The sequence below is a fragment of the Prunus dulcis genome, chromosome 5, assembly GCF_902201215.1.
Source record: "Prunus dulcis chromosome 5, ALMONDv2, whole genome shotgun sequence".
NCBI classification, from domain to species: Eukaryota; Viridiplantae; Streptophyta; class Magnoliopsida; order Rosales; family Rosaceae; genus Prunus; species Prunus dulcis.
The window spans coordinates 11,991,323-12,010,565 of record NC_047654.1 but is presented as its reverse complement, the minus strand read 5'-3'; the positions used below and the strand labels follow the sequence as shown (position 1 = coordinate 12,010,565).

Here is a 19,243-nt window from a genome sequence, read left to right as displayed (position 1 = left end):
TGCTCTAATTCCCGTTTGAGCACCTTATCTTTATCTTTGTCTTTGTTCATGATTTGCTAGGTTTCCTCCCTTACTATTCTCATTTTCCGAAGTTTTTTCTTCATGGGATAGCCGTATGCTACCACCTTCCCCTCTTGCATTTGTTTCTGCCACGAGATTGGCATGTTTGAGTCTCTTTACTATTATTTCAATTTATTTTCTTCCAAATCTCGACCCTTTACCAATGTCAAATTTGATGGGAAGATAGATGCAACTTTATTTGGGTGCTGCAACTTTATTTTTCGGTGTTGCTTTCTCCAAATCTCGACTCTCATACATCGTCGGATTTGAGGGGGACTGACATCGCTGCTCATCTATTCTGCTGCAATTCAGCTACCTATCTGCCATGACTGATTCTTCTACATCTGAGCTTCAACCAGCTTTTGTTTCTTAAGTGTCACTTCTCTTATGGTTCAGACGACCCATTCTCTTCAGGGGGAGATGGGGAGTGAAGATAAGTTGTTTGTGCGATAATGGAAGTATTTGTTATTATTACTGCTGCTGACTACTATGTCATTTGCTCCAGTACCGTTGCTCATCCCTGTTATGTCTCTTGTTGGGGACAATGTTATTACTCCTACCTATTATGACTTTTGTTGGGGATAGTGCTGATTACTGTTGATGATGCCTGTTATGTCCCTGCCTTGTTGCTCTTGCTGGTGCCAGTGCCTTGTATTGCTGTTGTTAGTACCAGTATTGTTGCTCTTGCCTGTTATGGTGCCAGTATTGTTGCTTATGCCTTTGCTGGTGTGTTTCCGTTGTGGTCACGCCCGTTGACCTTGCCTTTGCTTTCTCTGCCTTACCTACTGCCGTGCTCACAAGGTTTCTATGTGCTGCATTACTTACTGCAGTACTCACAGTGTGTTCTGCCTACCTACTACAGTGCTCACAGGGTTTCTGTGTTCTTCCTTATCTACTGTCGTGCTCATAGGGTTTCTGTGTTCTGCCTTACCTACTGTCATGCTCACAGGGTTTCTATGTTATGCTTTTATGTGCCCTCTGTGTTAAGGTTTGTTAGTTGTTTCACTTGTGATTTATGACAAGGCCTTCTCTATAATTGTTCAGTTGATCAATGTTGAGCATGGTGTTCTGTGACTCGCTTGTCAAGTTAGGCATACGAAACATCTTTGCCCAACTTGAGGGGGAGTGTTGATGAGTCCTTACTTAGTTAGGATTTTGATTCCTTATTTCATTAGAATTTTGGTTACTTACCAATTATTATTTAGTCCTATTGTAATAGAGATTTACTTCCTATTGTAATTTAGATATGTTTCCTATTTTATTTAGGGTAACACATCTTTGTACTTGTATAAATACCTCCATATTGGAGAATAATAATAATATGAGCGTATCTTAGCATAACTGAATATTTGCCCCACTTTGTTTGACATTTTTCTCCATCAAAAGGTCATCAATTGCAGGAGGAAAAGAAGAATAAGGTTTTTCCTTCGCATAAACAATTACCTAATCAAATCAATAAAAAGCAGCATTAGCATAGAGTAAACACTGGCCTTCACATCACTCCATCACTATAAGGTATTCACTGGAAGATCAAATAATGGTCAATTGCTGAGTTTATATATAGTTTTTATGTAGAATTTACACGTTGTTGAACTTCTGTATTCAAATGAGGGAGATGATACTTTATTGTGGTTGTTGGTTGGAATGTAGTTTAGAGAGTGACTATAATATAAGTTCTAATTAAGCATGGAGACTTAACTATTGTACATGTTTTTTGAAATTTGGGCGAGGGTAGATTTGAAGTTTGGACTTTTATTAGAAAATTTTGGAAGAAAGATAGTAAACCTACTCCTATATAAACTTCCTTATGGAAAAGAATACAACATACATAAAATTCCCAAAATATTTTAGCATGTACCATATGTAGCTGAAAAATTGGCAGAGATCTTGATGGAAAGACCAGTTCTTTAAAAAGATTTGCTACAATATGCTATGATAGGATTGACATGTCGCTTGCTAATTGGTTTGATAAGGTGAGGTATGGTGCAGTGGAGGATACCACCTCGAATTGAAAATATAGGGCCCGTTTGATAACCATTTCAATTTTAGTTTTCAGTTTTTATTTTTTGTGCTAGAGTATAAAGGGAAAAGAGGGAGAATGAGAGTGAAGATGAGATGGAGATGGGAGATGAGAGGGGAGGAGGGAGGAAGGAGTAACAAAAGTGAAAATAAAAACTAAAATCTATTTGAAATTGTTTTCACTTTCAAGTTTTTGTTTTCACTTTTGTTACTTTTCCCTCTCATCCTCTCTCTCAATCTCATCCTCACTCTCATCCTCACTCTCATTTTCATCTATACTCTACCCTAAAAAATGAAAACTAAAAACTAAAAACTAAAATTGAAATAGTTATCAAACCGGCCCATAATTTACCTTGCATGCTTAACCACCTCGAATGTTTTTCGTGTGCATTTTAACCTTCACATTTGCATTTTAATCATGCATCACATTTTACCAAACATATTTATAATCTTACATGCCACTAAGCTCATTATATTGCTTGATTTTAACGCTCTTGAAGAAAGTATAATTGTTGTTACTCAAGCCTCAACTGATGATGGAAAAGAGAAAAAAAAAAAATTGTTTTGAATACTAATATAAGAGGTGTGATATAGATGTGTGATATTGGAGGAAATTTAAAGCTAAAATTATACTCTGCAAGCTTAATTCAAGTGCCCAAGGTACAAGAAAATGGTAACATATCACTGCCAAACAGACGTATTCTTCAAAGATATATGCTATGATCTACTATGAAAAGGTGGGAATGTCCCTTGCTGACTGGTTTGGCCAGATCAGATATGGTGCAGTGCACGATTCGAAGAAGATAAACATTATTTAAAGAGATCGTGTTTTGTGTGATTATTGGATGATTGAGATAAGGTGGTTCTCAAATTACCGTTTGCTATTTAAATTTATGTTAATGTTTTGACCTAAGTATTTTTATGTTATATTGACAGGGAGTTGATTGTTTCTGTGTCTAAGATCCATAGCTATGGTTGCTACCATGGGGTGTTGAACTTGAAATCCAGCTATGTGTTCGTTGCTGGTCATTTGAAAATGATAAACCTTGAAGGATTCTGTAGTGATAAAAGTAAAGATCTTTATGATTTTAAAAAGCGGCAGGATTTTGTCGACATAGAGTTGCTTTTTAGGAGTCTGTTTTCTTTGTTGACTTCAAGTTTCCGGTGGCCTGAGAAGGATGCCTTTCTCAATTGTATTTTGAGTACCTGTTGGTTATGGTGAGGGATATTCATCTATTGATTTTTGGTGAAATATAATGTGTTATATTTTGTTATAATGATTATTTTTATTGTCTTTTCAGGTACAATGAGTTTTATTTTAAACTGAGGAACCACCCTTTTCTTTTGACCCCAATGAAACGTCTAGAATATGCAGATAGGTTATATCGATTGATGGCTGCTGACCCTGGGAACAACTTCTGGAAAATCCTCAGCTGACAGGTTTTTGACCAATACAGGAATTGGAATAGCAAGTCTGCCATAGCATCTTGGTCTGACTACATGCAGGGGTTTATTTCTTCAAAGAGAAGACTGACTACATTGGTACTCCGGAAGACCTGCTTAGATTTATTCGAAATTTATTTCATCATTTTTCACAAGTATGTTGTCGACCCACTGTTACGTTAGATGAACTTGATTACGATAGTAGGTACTTCTTTGAAGAATTTGTAGATGTTATACACAGAAATTTATAATAATGCTTCCCTGTACGCCTTGTATGATGTTGTCTGGTTCAACTTTTCACCTCTCTGCAACACTTTTGAAGCTAAACACTTATTTTGCACATGTATAGCCTTCCGGTTGGGCGGAGATCCAGCAGGCTCTCTAGAGCCCGCAGGAGCTGCAGTATTCCCTGTTAAAGATGTTTTGGAAGATGAGTGAAGTACGGAGTCTTTTGAATCTGATGTGGTCCACTTGGAAATGGAATCATGATACCTACTTTAGAAGCTTACAATAATGAAGAAAAGTGAGCATGAAACAACATGCAAAACACAAAATTACTATTTCAAAAGCAGAAATCAGCCATCCTCCGCAAGCCTTGAACCTCTTTAACTTATTTGTTTCCAAATTCTATTTAGGTCCTGTATAGTCCCTTGTATGCATCTTCACTAGGTGCCATTTCAATGTGTGTATGAAAGCAACAATGTCAGAAAGTTCAGATGCGATTTAGTACACTTACAAGTTTACATGCAATAATAAGGACTTTAACAAAAAGTAGATGGACGGTAAAAATAGCAACGCACAAGATGCACACATTATATGATACAGATACAACAATAACAGTAAAAATATTTCTTACCTGGCAAACATCCACAAATCAATGAATCATTTCGGGCCCTGTGATTTTTCCGACATTCATCTGAATCCTTTGTTTCCATGTACGGCTTATTCTTGACACGGTTCAAATCTTCATGCAGTCCACCCAGTAAGAAAGCAACAAGTTCCTACAAAGAATATTTCATCATTCAGAACAAATACAATAATCAGGTAACTTGTCATAAATACTGCTAGAAAAGTATTGTAGATGGCTTTACAAGACTTGGTGAAACTATACTAAAAAATGTAATAATCTATTGCACATTTGGCTTGGCAGTAGAGTCTAGAGATAGAATAGAATAATGTAGCATATGCACTAAAGATAGAGAGGACATTTAAGAAAAGGTACAGTTACAGTACTAACTTGAGAATCATAGCTGCCAAACTGGAGGAGGACTTTTATGCAACAGGAATAACACTTTTTGTTATCCCGGCCAATGACGCAATGACACGTGAGATGACTTTTCCACGTATCATTGTGTTATTGGACGGGATACCAAAACATTGCTATGATTCTCTGTTAAAAGTAAGTCTTTCTGGCTAAACTGAGGAGCAAATCGAGCAAGTTTGCCCTTGAACGAACGTGGTGCAATCATTTGTTCGTCCTGAACTGAGGACCACAATTTCCTCAACAACTCATCAAAGGCAAGGGCAAGCTCACCCTGCAACGACATATGTTAGAAATTTAGGGGAAAAAAAGGAGTAAAGCAATCAGTGTTCAAGACTATCCACGTGGGACAAGCGAGAGGCAAACACTGGATGGAACTATTCATAAAACAAGCTGCAATCCTCCCCTATCTCCTTTTTCGTTGGAACTATTTATAACGATAACATTTATCATCTGTATATGCTGATGTTGGGCTGCTTAAGGCAAATTGCACCTCAAGAAGAATCTGCAGAAAAAAGCATAGATCAATAGACTCACACTCACTACAGATAAATCAAAATAATCACCAAAACTGACTCATCTGAAGGTCCTCCTGAAAAAAGTAAAAAGTCCAATACAAGGACTTTTTAGCTCGCAGATTCCTCAAGTGTGCACGGCTTCTCGTAAAGAAGAAGCCTGAAACAGAGTAAGTTGTTTAGAACCTTAATTATCCACACATGGTCAAAAAAAAAAGCACACCAAAAATCAACCTGCCTAATGCTTGCATTAGCAAATCAACAAAGACACGAGAACAAACTATGTTCTTGAGCCTGATGCTGCTTCTAATTCTAAGTCAATCAGAGGGGAAACTTGCTTAAATGGCTGATGTGGGGCCTATTTTTTCTGCTGATGTGGCTCCACGTGGAAAACCTACTTATAAGTTATAAGCCTGTGAGCCAGCAGTACGAGGCTACACATAAGCATGTGGGCCAGCACGAGGTGTGTGGTTGCTGAGGAGAGTATTTCTTGGCTTATGGCAGATTGTGAATGACGGCGCCGGCGATTGTGTGAGTGGTGATGACTGATGATGATGAGGTGGGGAACTGGAAGTTGGGGTGGGGAGGCTGGGAGGAGTGAGAGGGTGAGAGATTTTTTTTTTAAGTTTTAATTTTAATTTATTTATTTAAATATAATTTTTCTTTTTTGAATGGTAGTAATAGAAACATTCTAAAATAAATGTTACTACCTTACATAATTGCTAAAATAAATGTTTCTTTTCAATTAAAACAACTTACATTTTGAATGGTAGTAATTGAAACATCCTAAAATAGATGACAGAGGAGAAAGAAGGGGTTCATTAGTGAATGCAAATCCATATGGCTAGGCATATAAAAGGAATTAAAATTCATAAATAGAGAGCTACACGAGGAGTTATATAGAATACTACGTGGAGCAATTCTTTGAGGCACATAATTGCATTCACATAGATAAATCGAGTGGTATATCCAATATTGAAAAATCAGCCCTTTTGTATATAATCTTTCAATATTTTTTATTTAATTTTTACTTGTAGTATTTTTTCAGTAGTGCGTGAAATGATCAGTGAATGATACATATCAAATATGCAAAAAAAATACGTGTATTGTTATTAGCTCTTAGATTTTAAAGCTTTCCTAGACATTTGTAAATAAGAATTTAATTTAAGTTGATTCCACAAAGTTTTGAGTCAAATCATTTACTAGTGCTCCTTAAAGCACAACGGATTTTTCTTGATCAGATGGATGAGGATTCCCTGATACTAGTTCTTTTGTTGGCTCTTGGGTTATTAGATACAAGTATTGTGATAGTGGTGTAGATAAACTGCGGGATGGTGAAATCATGTTTAAAAAAAATTAATTGTCCAGGCTAAGGAGGAAAAAAGCTTTAGAGGAAGGGAAATGCCAAGAAAAATTGAAGCATCATAGAGAGCGACCAAACAATTCTGATTAGGGTATTTTCTCAGTTTTATATCCTTTGTCTACATTACAATTGTGAAGGAAAGACCATTGATAAAAGCAAAAGAAAATCTGACCTTTCAAATTTGCTCGCAAATCAAGGTGATGAATTCACAAAATGTTAGGTTTGATTACCGGGAAGCTGGAGCCTGCCTAACATTTTACAGAATCAAATTGAACCTACGCTTCAATAAACAAGGAATTCCTAACCCATTGTCACAAAAATTATACAATTCATATGTACACTAGTATTACATTTTTCTGATCTGACATGAAATCGCATCTGGGACTTCAGTGCAAAAAGCCTTCCAAACCGTATGGCAGCTGTGGTCCTACAGATCCAATCTTGCAAGAACCCTTACGACCAAACACTGAAAATCAACAATCACATTGCCCCCGTCTCATCCGAACCAGTAGAGGCCTCGCTTCCTACTGGACATGCTCCGCCTCCCTGAATATCATCCTCACTGGACATGCTTCCTTCAGTGGAATTAGAAAATGATGGTCCAATATCATCATCGCTGAGCAGATCTGCCTTCCGTTTCTCCCTGACATCCTTTATTCCTCTTCCTTGAAGAGCTAGTCTCCGGCGTTTTCGGGCTTTTCTCTTGCCCTTTGGAAAATCCTCTCTCTGCGTTTCAATGCTTTTGCCTTCTGACTCCTTTGGGTTTTTACCCCTGCAGTATTCATTATCCTCCGAGTCTTCAGCATCAAGTTTTCGCTTCTTCCTACTTGAATTTGTCTGCCATGGAACAATTTTGAGGTCAGAAATATATAAAGGCAGCACAAGCACACCCACAAATCTAAGTCCTAAAAACATAGCATGAGAAAATACATAGTCCTACTTATCATGTTGAAGCAAATGGGAACAAAATCACCAAGCCGCAATCTAAAGAACCTTTCAACTACCAAAATGTCAGCCCTGATTCGTTGCTCCTAATTTCCCATTAAGTTAGTAAAGCATGCAACCAAGCATATGTGATTCGATGAAACACAAACGCACAGAGAGAATGTCAACCAACTGTTTGAAATGATTTCATGAGGATACCTTGGGACCACGATCGACTAGCCGAGCCCATTCATGTCGATTCCGAAGGCAATCAAGAACAGCCTGTGAAGGACTTGTGTATGCATAGCGCTCTCCATTATGCTTTCTCAGGTTATGCCAGTGCTGCAAATAAAACAAAAAAGAAGAAAAACAAACAAAGAAGCTTATTATTCTACACCCATTATGGGAGACAACAATTACACACAAAACAGCAAGCATTCTATTGAAAGCATTCATACCGGCAGCACAGCATTACAAAGCTCCTCATATGTCATGCGCCTGCCTTTACTCATAATCTCATTTATCAAGCCTAGATAGGGAGAACTGGATGAGCAAACAATGAATAAAACTCTAAGGGGGGTGTATTCAATTCAAACTTTTAATGACTTTTATAGAGTTTAAAAGTCCAGAGGTATTCAATTTAGACTTTTAAAAATTGAATACCTCCAGACTTTTAAAAAGTATTAAAAAGTTTGATAGTATCCAGTTATGACTTGTAAAAAGTATTTAAAAGTTTGGTGGTATCCAAAAAGTTAATGACTTTTAAAAAGCTTATTAAATGAATGACTTTTCTATACTTTTAAGGCTAATTGTTAAGAGCAAAAGTCTTGACAATTTACTAGTGACTTTTATCAACTCTATGAAAGTATTTAAAAAATTGTCAACTCTACGAAAATCACTTACTTAAAAAAAGTCTTTATAAGTATGAATTGAATACACCCCCCTAAGTAAAAATAGGAAACCATAAAGAAAGATTACAGCTACCTGGCAAAGTACGATGAACAGGACCAACTGCGCCTGTATCATCATCAGAGGCATTCCTTGGGGAACTGCGTACAGATGACACATTACGATCACTAGCCTCAGTAGATGAAGATGGTCCACTGTTTGCAGTGGCAGTGGCAGTGGCAGTGGAGGCAGAATGGATGTTCCTCTTGCTGGAATGTACCACCGTTGAAGATAAATTGTCCTCCCTCTTAGCAGCAACATCCGATGTACATGCTGCATCTTGTCTTCTTTGATCTGAAGAAGATGGTACCCTGTCAATCCTTTTAGATTCATCATCATGTTCACGGGAACTTCGGAACCCATCTTTATCCCTGACTTTTCTTCTAGACACCTATAGATTGTATCAATGGGATTAGTTAGCAGAACCCTGACTCGGAGTATTTTATATATTATTATTTTATGTAGGAATGAGTTTCTTAGTAACAAAAAGAACCAGTTTTAACAGTTCATATTGGAATCTGCATAAATTTAGACATATTTTTTTCATTAAAAGAATAGGTTAAATCACATCATATTTTTTTTTTCCAAAGATAATATAAAATTTGACATCTTACCGAATTCTGATCCTTTCCTCCAGAACTAGATGTGCGCTTCATTAACGTGCTTGTTGCACTTGGAGAAGCCAACTGAGGTAAGCTAGATGCATTGCGAACACGTGGTACACGAGGCACTCTCGGAGAACTGTTAAGTTGTTGATGTAAAAGTAATGCAAGCTGCCAAAATCCCAATAAAATATATAACATCTTATCAGAGGAAACCTACTACCAGCAATGAAAGATAAAAATATAAAGCAATGAAAAAAAATTTCTCACTTCTTCGTCACTTAGTTTTGCCTGCAAACTTGATGGTGCAGGTGGACAAGCAGACGTCGTGTGACTCTGATTAGTCTTAGATGAAGTTGTCTGGTTAAACTTTTCACCTCTTTGCAATGCGCTTGAAGCTGAACACTTATTATGAGCATGTAAAACCTTCTGGCTTGGCAGAGATCCAACAGGCTCACTAGAGCCTGAAGGAACTGCAGTATTCCCAGTTGAAGATGTTTTGGAAGATGAGTGAAGCACTGAATCTTTTGAATCTGATGTGGTCCACTTGGAAATGGAATCATGATTCCGGCTTGAGTATGAGGTTTTCAGAGCAGAATTAGTAGGGGATCTTAATTGCTCTTTCCCTGTTTTCCTTGACATATTGTCCCTGTCTTCATCCATATCCTCACATGAAGCACGGTCCTTTTTAATGCTAACATTACTTTCAGACATTACTCGTTGCTTGGGGATTGGATTAGGATTCTGAGCATCACCAGATTTTAAGTTATCATAAGTGGATGATTTGGAGATTGCAATGGTGGATGAAACAGTGGAAGATTTTCCAGCACAGACTACTACCGTTTTACACTGACTGGGTACTGCTGGAGAGTTTAAGATAGTCCCACCGAGTTTTGAAAGCTCTTCGGCAAACACCAAACCATGGTTGGCATCTGAAGAACTTTTTTGCAGAGTCATTGAATCCTCAGAACCTTCCCATTCTCGTTTAAGCTGGCAAGAATCAACAGATAATTCAACACCCTTGTCTGTATGAGAATAACTAGCTGCTTCTGAATTTCTGTCAGCACCTAGCACCTTATGGTCACTGGACAATGGGCCATTTACTGTCACATCATTAATCTTCGAACTTTCAGACATGTGATCTGAAGATACGACAAGATCCTGCGCATCAACATGAGGAGAAGACAGAGCATTCAAAGGGCTCCTAGAATTGTCATCATGTTCTTCTGTTTTCACTTTGGAACAATGTTCTATAGACACGCCACCGGTAGGATATTGAACCTGATTCTTAATTTCTGGTGCAGCAACATCTTCAATGGGAGGTTTCACATCCAAATTATCATCTGCCGTGCTATCTCCCTATTGTAATTACAAGATTTGTCATTTCCACAAAATAGTTGAACTCTAAAATCTCAAAACACACAAAAAGCACCAGATTTGCAGTCCAATGAACGAGCATTAAATAGTGTCAAATCCAGTAGTCCTTAAATGCATAAATCCATTACTTTACTTGCATAGAGAGTGGAAGCTGATGCTTTTGTCTATCGTTTTTTACCTCTTCAAATTGTCAATTTAGTTATAGGCTACTACATGCTTGGCATCAAATTTTAGGGAAACGAACAAATATGCCAAAACTTTGTTTCTTATTTAACTTCACAGAGGCAAAACATGGTTACAACCTTTCAAAATAAATTGTGAATAATCCAATTATTCATAGTGTACCAAATGGAGGAGACAGTGGAAATTGCAGCAATGGTGCCATTAAGGGGATAAATGTTGAAATCAAGGGGCTAATGAAGCGATGTGTTTTGAAAACTACAAAATACAAAATAAACACTAAGTAACCCGCTAAAGGTGAGTATCAGTAAAGCATACCTCTGGTTTTACATGATCAGTTGCATCGTCATTGTTCTCTAACAATGGCGTGACAGCATCATCAGGTTTGGTAAGGGTGATATTCCCCTGCACTGCAAGAACTTGCTGGCCAACCTTGTCATCCTTCAGTCCATCACCAAATGAAAGCTTATGTTTAGAAATGTCAGAAATTACAGCTTCCGAAGAGTTCTTTTCAACAGAAGAGTTTGCTGCAGGTGCTGCAGGTTCTCTGACCACAGAGTCACTCAACTTCTTATTCTTCATACTCTGAATGTCAGCCTTGGAAGTCTTCGGACCTCTGTCCTCAGAAAATTCCAATTGTTTTGCATCACTCGGGGGTGTAAACACTAGTAATAAAAATTAAAACACAAAAGTAGGAGTTAACAGGAGCATGTCTACCACTGCAAGATTTCACCCACTACTATATTTCTTACCATTTGTAAGTTATCAAAATCGAAAACTGATATGTTCCATCACATAAAGAAAAGTAAACAAAGAAAGTAAACACAGAAAGCATTTAAAGCATCTAAAGCACAGCAAATCACCTGATTTAGACGATTGTGCGGTTCTTTTCTTTGCATCAACCTCTTTATCAGCAGCTCTAGCTTTCTTCTTGCTACTCCGATCTTTGCATGTCCCCAAATCATCCTTTTTTCGCTTGCCGGAATGGAATACAACAGGCCGAAGTAAGCTTCTCTCCTTCTTCACACCACTCTGACCACATCTAAGATCGTCAACCTCATTATCCCACCTTTTCGGTTCTTTCAAAGACACATTCTTGTCATACCCGCCATCCTCTTCTCGGCCCCTCATCCCCACCAAAGCAGCCACTGGGTTTGCCAACAAAGAGAACAGAACACCAGCACCTTTATTAACAGGGTTCTCATTGTCTTCGTCAAATCTAGCATCATCCTCCTTCTTATCATCCCAACAAGGGAATTCCCTATACTGAAAATTGAACTTCTTGGGCACATACCCAGTAGACTTCCACAACTCGGGAGTAAAAACCGACGATAATCCACCAAATATAGCAGGGTCCCCACCCGGAATTCCCTGAACATGTACCCTCTCCTCCATCGGTATATCAGTCCAAAGCCTAAAAGGGCGGCGAGTAGGCACATTCGGCGGATGGGCATAAGAACTCTCCATTCTGACAGTCTTAGTAGGAAGCTCCACCAACAACTGCGCAACCTCAGTTTCCTCGCTCTCATTCCTATTGTTCCTAGTCTTACATTTATCACAAACGAAATTATCATCTCCCTTCACGTACCTAGAGCACCTGGTGTGCACCCATACGCCACACTCGTCGCAATTGACCATCTCTTCGCCATCGTCGAAATTCACACCGCACAGGCAGTCCACGGTCCACGACCCGTTAACCCAGTCGTCCGGAGGGTCCGAGTTCTGAAGGCGGTGCGATCGACCCTTCATAATTCCAACCTCCAATCTCCTGAAACCAAAAAACCCTAGTCTCCTCGCAATCAAACAAACAACCCCTAAACCTAAACCTAAACCTAAACCTAAGCCTGAGAAATCCCAATTCACATCATTCTCAGTCTGGATGCATTGTTTTCAAAATCTCTAACAAGACTACGAATTTCGATAATTCCCCAGAATACGGCTCCCAAGCATCGAAAGATTGGTGTTTGAAAATTTGTGTACCTGGAATCTGGAAAGCTATGGCTTCTCTTTGCTGGGGCGAAGAGCTTGAAAGAACGGATCTTTATCCGCACGGACGAAAATGGCTTCTTCTCGCGAACGATTAAGCGGAACTGAAAAAGATAGAGCCAGTTTTCTTTTTTCTTTATTTTTTTTTCTGAGTTTTGTGAATTTGTGTTGGCGTCCGTCGAGTTTTGACTCGTTACCGCGGCTCGGCTCCAAAATATCGCTTCTCGTCAAAAGACGAGCCGGGCCGTGATTCATCGGAGCGTTCAGACGGAAACTCGAACGACATCGTTTAGTGAGAACAGGATTGATTGAGTCTTCTTTAGAGGCCCATTGGGGTTTGAATTTTGGATCAATTTATGGTCCAATGGACTTTTGTTTTATTTTCCACAGACCTCTGCAAAGTCCAAACTTTTATTTTATTATGTTTTTATTGTGACATGCCACATATGATGTGAGCTAGCGTAAAGACAAAGCAGCATTACAAATTGTAAAGCATATTATGAAATACAATAGAATAAAAAATTGTAGAAAGTAGACGTCTCCTTTGAATACGCTAACGTAGGGAATGAGAAAAATAAAATAAAAAAGATAAATACATAATGAAATTATTTCTGCCCAACCTTATCTGATATGTAGAGTTTGTAAGTGATTGCACGTATTTAATGTTTACTTTCAAATGTTTTAATTAATTAAGGTCAGCAGTAAATTTGGGTTATGAGAGATACTCAAATCTATTTAGTTTTATCTCATTGTTCAACGCGAATTCTATGTGGTACATATCTCGTGATATGTTAATTTACTTCAACACTTTTTTTTTCATTAAATTTATGCACTAAACTATGTAAAATAGGTCGATCTACTCGTATTCTTAACAATTTCATCTAAAGATATCAATCAAATACAATCATATGTTCAATAAGTAACTCATTTTGAGGGGCCTCCTGATAATTTTACGGTATACTCATTACAAAAAAAATAGCCCCAAATGTCATTTTGAAAAGTATCGTATTCAAATTAATAAGCCATTAAAGAGAAATCCAAATCAAAAGTGTACTGATTGTGGTACATAATGTTTTCCCATACATTTCTCCCATAAACATTGCAATGTTTTAATGTCATATTTGATCACGGATACTTATTTCTCACTCACCAGACCCACCATTTAATTTCAGTTATTGAGTTACTATCAAGCGAGTGATAATACTTTCCAACCAGGACCATCTTTTCATATTGCTACAAATCCAAACCCATCATTTGATTTGCCACAAAATTTAATCTTTCCTTTAAACCCTTGTTTTGAATTATATTGTTCTTTCCCCATGTCATGCATGAAATGGACCGTTTGCCAACTACAAAAATGGACAAAAACAAAGTAAAAAATAAGAATGAGATGGATGTACAACTTCCAATACTCCTCTCAAGGGAGCATATTCTTATGTAAAACAGTAAAGATACTGCTTCACATTATCAGCCAAAGGTCCTTTCTTTTTTCACCACGAGGTAAATTTGTCCTATCACCACAAGGTAAATGTAATGAACCACTAAAAAAATTAAAAGACAAACGACCAAATATTAAATGGGTAAAAATTATTCCTAATATCAATTAACACATACAAGGGCAAATATATAAATGTGTGTTATGTTAGTTGGTTAAAATAGTATGTCGACTTCCTTATGCCTAAATTCGATCCTCTTAAAATAGAGTGTTATCGGAGTTCAAACTCTTTAAAATAATTTAGAATATCGCTTTGTACAAAAACATGTAGGACAAATGTTCAACTTTTACCATGCGTGGGAGGCGGAATGACGGAAACACCCCTAGACCGACTGGTACAGGTTGATACTGTTAGCGCGCTCTCGATACTGTAAAAAATCCAAATAGTACGGAGGAGCAAAGAGAGAGTAAAAGTCAAAAAAGAAAGGCCTCCAATTAATGATTCAACACTATCAATCGCCTGCCCTTCCTCCTGATCCTCCAGTCACATCTCGCCACGTGTTCACATAGAACCTACGGCATATGTATGCATGGATGGATGGATGGATGGATGGATGTGCATGGTGATATGGGCTTTGAGAGAGAACAAAGAGACACGGTACATTTGGAGATTAGAGAGAGAGAGAGAGAGAGGGCAGAATCTGAGTTGAAGAACAATCGCCATTTTTAGGACGAAGATGTCATGGTTTTGAGTGAGAAGCCGATCTATTGACACAAAAGCACACAGCTTTCTTCATCACACACACACACACACACACTCTCTCTCTCGACTCTTCTCTCACTCCTAAAAACCAATAACACAGAAAAAAACAAAAACCCCAAAAACAAACGCTGTGAGAAGAACTGAGAACCCAATTTCGATTTCTTTCTCATTTTTAATTTTTTGGGTTAAAAAACCTTTCTTTTCGTTTTCTCCGTAGTGATCTCGAGGCGCGATTTTTCTTAGGCTTTGTCTCGCTGTTGATCCACCGATCAAAGAACTCATTTTTAAAGACTTGTTATAAAAAAAACCCAAGAAGAAAAAAGGGTAGAGAGAGGAGGAGGAGAGAGAGAGCTATGGCAGTGGTTGAGAACGCAGGGGTGGAGCTGGGGAAGAGCGTTGGGTCGGCTTCGGCGAATCGGAACCCTGAGGCTGCATCGCAGGATGGCGGAGCTGCTGCTGCGGCTGCTGCATCCAACGATCAGGATCAGTCCAAGCACAACGCCGCCCCTTTACGACACCGTCTCGATCAGAGCCTGTATGTGATGGTTACGCCGCCCCCCAACGGCAACGGCAACGGAAATATCAACGGCATCAGCAGCAACAACAACGGCGGCAACCAGAAGGTGGGTCAGCTGGGGACCTTCGATCACGTGGCGAAGATCGCGGGGCAGCAGCTGAATCATCATCATCAGCATCAGCAGCAGCGATCCNAACGGCGGGGATTTTCAGATGAGTAATGGGGATCATCACGACGTGGACAGGGACATGAGGGAGCTGAGGGAGCTGTTCTCTAAGCTCAACCCAATGGCTGAGGAGTTTGTGCCTCCTTCACTTGCTAACGGTCATGGACTTAATGCTGGCTTTGTTAACATGGCACTAATGATGCAAAATGGCAACAGAAATGGACAAGTTAATGGCTTTGGTGCTGGTCGACGGGTATATACATCTTTTTATTTTTTCTCTTTTGTTTTTAAGACTTTAGCTTTATGGGTTCATTTCCTTTTGATGTTTGGTTGATTGCTGAGAAAAATGATATGGCAAATTTGTATCTTGTTCATTTGTTTGTTTGTTTATTAGGTTGTATAAACTTTTGGTTAAATATTAGGCCACCAAATGGCTCAGGTTTATGGTTTCATTGATGATTGTTCTTTTTGTTTTTTAATCAGAGAAACAATCAAGGGAAACGGAGAATCAACAGCCGGACAAGTCTAGCGCAGCGAGAAGATAGAATTCGAAGGACTGTGTATGTGTCTGACATTGATCAACAGGTATAGAGATAACATTTTCTTTCGTTGTGATTAGCATTTTGATCTATGTGAAACTAATGCTGCTTCCTCTTTGGGACATAGGTCACTGAGGAACAGCTTGCAGCTCTCTTTGTTACTTGTGGGCAGGTAATAGTCTTCTTTTGAAGAGCTCTGTGATTGGCTATACTTAAATTCTGGTTTTGAACAATTGCCCTTTTCCATGTCTGAAGGTTGTTGACTGCCGAATTTGCGGTGACCCTAATTCTGTTCTCCGTTTTGCCTTTATAGAGTTCACTGATGAAGGTAATGTGGATGGCATATGCTGAGATTATGTGGCTGCATAAGCTTGAATAGTTATTTTTCTGTGGTCATGATCTGTGATTGTTGCTGATTGATTTTTGGTTGGTGGTTTTTCGTTATGCAGATGGTGCACGAGCTGCTTTGAGTCTGGCTGGGACAATGCTTGGATTCTACCCTGTTAGGGTGTTGCCCTCTAAGACAGCTATTGCACCTGTTAACCCTACATTCTTGCCTCGCGTGAGTCAACCTCTTTTGTGACAGTTGCAGATTCTGAACTGGAGATAATTTTCGCCTTTTGGAATCAGTATTTTCTTGCATAGTAACTTGTTTATCCATTGGATCTTTGGTTTCAGACTGAAGATGAACGTGAGATGTGTGCGCGAACTATCTATTGTACAAATATTGACAAAAAGGTATCTTTCTTGAAGGGTTTTGTTACCAATGTGGCCCAAGTTGCGATTGGTAAAATTTTTATGGTTGTTATTTGGGTTGATTTGTGCAGGTTGCCCAAGCTGATGTCAAACTCTTTTTTGAATCTGTCTGTGGAGAGGTTTGTGATTTCATAGAAAGTTTGAATTTATGTTTCATTTTTAGGTAACCTCGCTAATAGTTATTTTTACTGCCAATGTATTTGAGTATTTATGAAGACATCTCTTCTGATGCAGGTTTATCGTCTGAGGCTACTAGGGGACTATCACCACTCTACTCGCATTGCCTTTGTTGAGTTTGTGATGGTAGTTGCTTATTCCTTTTTGCTTTGCATGCTGTATTTTTATTTTCTTAGTATTGCTATCTGGTTTAACTTTTAGACCATTAGAAACAAGCTAGGTAGATATGATAATCATGTAGGAATACTTGAGCATTCTAGTTTTACCAAATGCTCTTTGTGATAACGTATTATGGCAGATTGGTATTGTGATAACGTATTCTAGTTTCACTTGAGTAATGTGACTAATGTGTCTCACTGCTGCGATGGATTTGCTATTTAAGAAGCAGTTTATTTTAAAAAGGTAGAGATGGATGATTAGTAGGAAGAGGGCTTTTGGGATTCGGATACGGGGTGAAGGTTCTTCGAAAATCTGCGTTCAGCCTTTGAAGTTCGATCCTCTCTGTTCTTTCTGTCATGCAGTGATCGGATAGGAGAAGTTTAGGTCTTTACTTTTGTAAAGGCCAAGTGAATGCTTCATTCATTGTTAGTGGTAGATTGTAAAACTATAGTTGAGTCACATCCTACGAACCTAGGAACAGTGATAAACCAACAAACTTTATCATTCTATGCGGGAGATTTTGAATTCGAAAACCTTGCAACTGGAACTGCTACCTTCTAATATATGTTGAATTCCACCAGCTGGGCTTTCTAGTGGTTTAGAGAATTTAGTAGATCTTGATTCACATGGAATAGGTCAGATTTGAAATCAGAGAGTCATGTGGTAACTGCCAGAAAATTTAAAATTCAATAGAATAATCGTTGCCTGAGTGGTGGTTGTCAAGACCATCTCTCGTGGATCTTCTCTTGTGCTTATGTCTTTATTTCTCAGAGGATCACTTATTAAGTGTGGTTCTGTCCTATTCCCCTCCGTTTCCTAAGTCCCCATTTTGGTTTTTGATAAGTATATCTATCTTTTCTATTCTTGTTTGCGTTTTCCTTTTTTGCCATAGTTTATACAATATTGAAAAGCGAAGTTGTTATTGGTTCTTACTTTCCTCTCCAGCCCATAGGTTTGTTATTTGCAGTACCTATGTTTTGGAGGCAAGCCTCTTAAGGTCCTGTTATTTTAGTTATGTTTCTTTTTCCCGGAAATATAATGTCTTGTGCATTGTAGAACATGCTATAATCATGAAGTGTCAAACTTGAGTCCTCCTGAAGTTGGATTGCAAAACGAGTTTGGTTATAATTGATATCTGCTCATAAAAAATAGACGTCCACAGTCATTGCTGCAATTCATAAAAATGTAATTGTAATGTATTTCCATCCTGCAGGCTGAAAGTGCAATTGCTGCTCTCAACTGTAGTGGTGTGGTTTTGGGATCATTGCCAATCAGGTTAGATTGCATCTATCCAATGAATGGAATACTGATTCCCTTTCTTTTTCTTCTCCCAACCTTATGAATTATATAATTCCTAGATAAGTCTGATTTTGGTTTATTAATATATCTGGTGTCTTGTATAAGCAGGGTAAGTCCATCAAAGACACCCGTTCGTCCACGCTCTCCTCGCCTTCCCATACATTGAGTCATCTTTGGCATCCCAGACTGATTTACGGTTCCGGTTGGAAATATATTTAAATACACATACAACTTATGTAAAGATGTTCTCCGTGCCTCTGGTCGTTCTGCTTTTATCTATACTTGTCCTCGGCTTTCATAGCCTTGGATCTTTTGATCTCTTTTTAGAGTTTATTATGATGTTCTGGAATATAGAGTTGGACAAAAACCTTGAGGCTTAAAAGATGAATTCCATGTATTATTGTTCATTTTGGTTTGGTCTTTCTCTTAAGACTAAACGCTGCAAAGTAGTTTCTGACAAATATTAAAGACCCTTTTAACAGCCTTCTGTAAGTTAATGGAAATCGTCCTTTTGGTTAATGGGTGGTTTTGCTTAGATGTTGCTCATACTTCATTTTTTACTCTCCATGTCTTGCTTGCATAATTGCATTGCATATTTGGGCTTGCGAGCTTGCATTTTTTTGTTGTGGCCTTTGAAAGTTGATTTAATAATAAAGAAAAAAAAAAGGTTATAGGGATTTTCTTGGAAGTTGTACATGTTTTGAGCAAAATGAACTTTTTTAAAATTGTAGATGTGTAAAGTTTGGGGGTTTGT

The 19,243-nt window shown here is 38.3% G+C and overlaps 2 protein-coding genes across 3 annotated transcripts; one reads left to right on the top strand and one right to left on the bottom strand.

Moving 5' to 3' along the window:
- Positions 1-6,811: 6,811 nt before the first annotated feature.
- On the bottom strand, positions 6,812-12,866 carry LOC117627364. Of its 2 annotated transcripts, XM_034359430.1 has the most exons (8): positions 11,556-12,866; positions 11,011-11,357; positions 9,406-10,494; positions 9,148-9,306; positions 8,570-8,924; positions 8,044-8,114; positions 7,805-7,927; positions 6,812-7,498 (listed from the first exon to the last, which is right to left on the bottom strand). In XM_034359430.1, exons 1-8 carry the CDS (start codon positions 12,439-12,441, stop codon positions 7,142-7,144), a joined length of 3,387 nt encoding a protein of 1,128 aa, XP_034215321.1. In that variant the 5' UTR covers positions 12,442-12,866; the 3' UTR covers positions 6,812-7,141. The 2 variants fall into 2 exon arrangements, with proteins under 2 accessions (XP_034215321.1, XP_034215322.1); XM_034359431.1 differs by lacking the exons at positions 6,812-7,498; positions 8,044-8,114 and having other exon boundaries at positions 7,810-7,927.
- A 1,896-nt stretch (positions 12,867-14,762) lies between these two features.
- Positions 14,763-19,024, top strand: LOC117627711 (polyadenylate-binding protein-interacting protein 12-like). The gene is given in 11 exon segments (XM_034359917.1): positions 14,763-15,586; positions 15,588-15,812; positions 16,043-16,144; positions 16,226-16,270; positions 16,354-16,426; positions 16,548-16,660; positions 16,777-16,836; positions 16,926-16,973; positions 17,089-17,157; positions 18,404-18,465; positions 18,598-19,024. Coding segments are annotated over 11 exon segments (1,212 nt in total). The 5' UTR covers positions 14,763-15,229; the 3' UTR covers positions 18,656-19,024.
- The last annotated feature ends 219 nt before the right edge of the window (positions 19,025-19,243 follow it).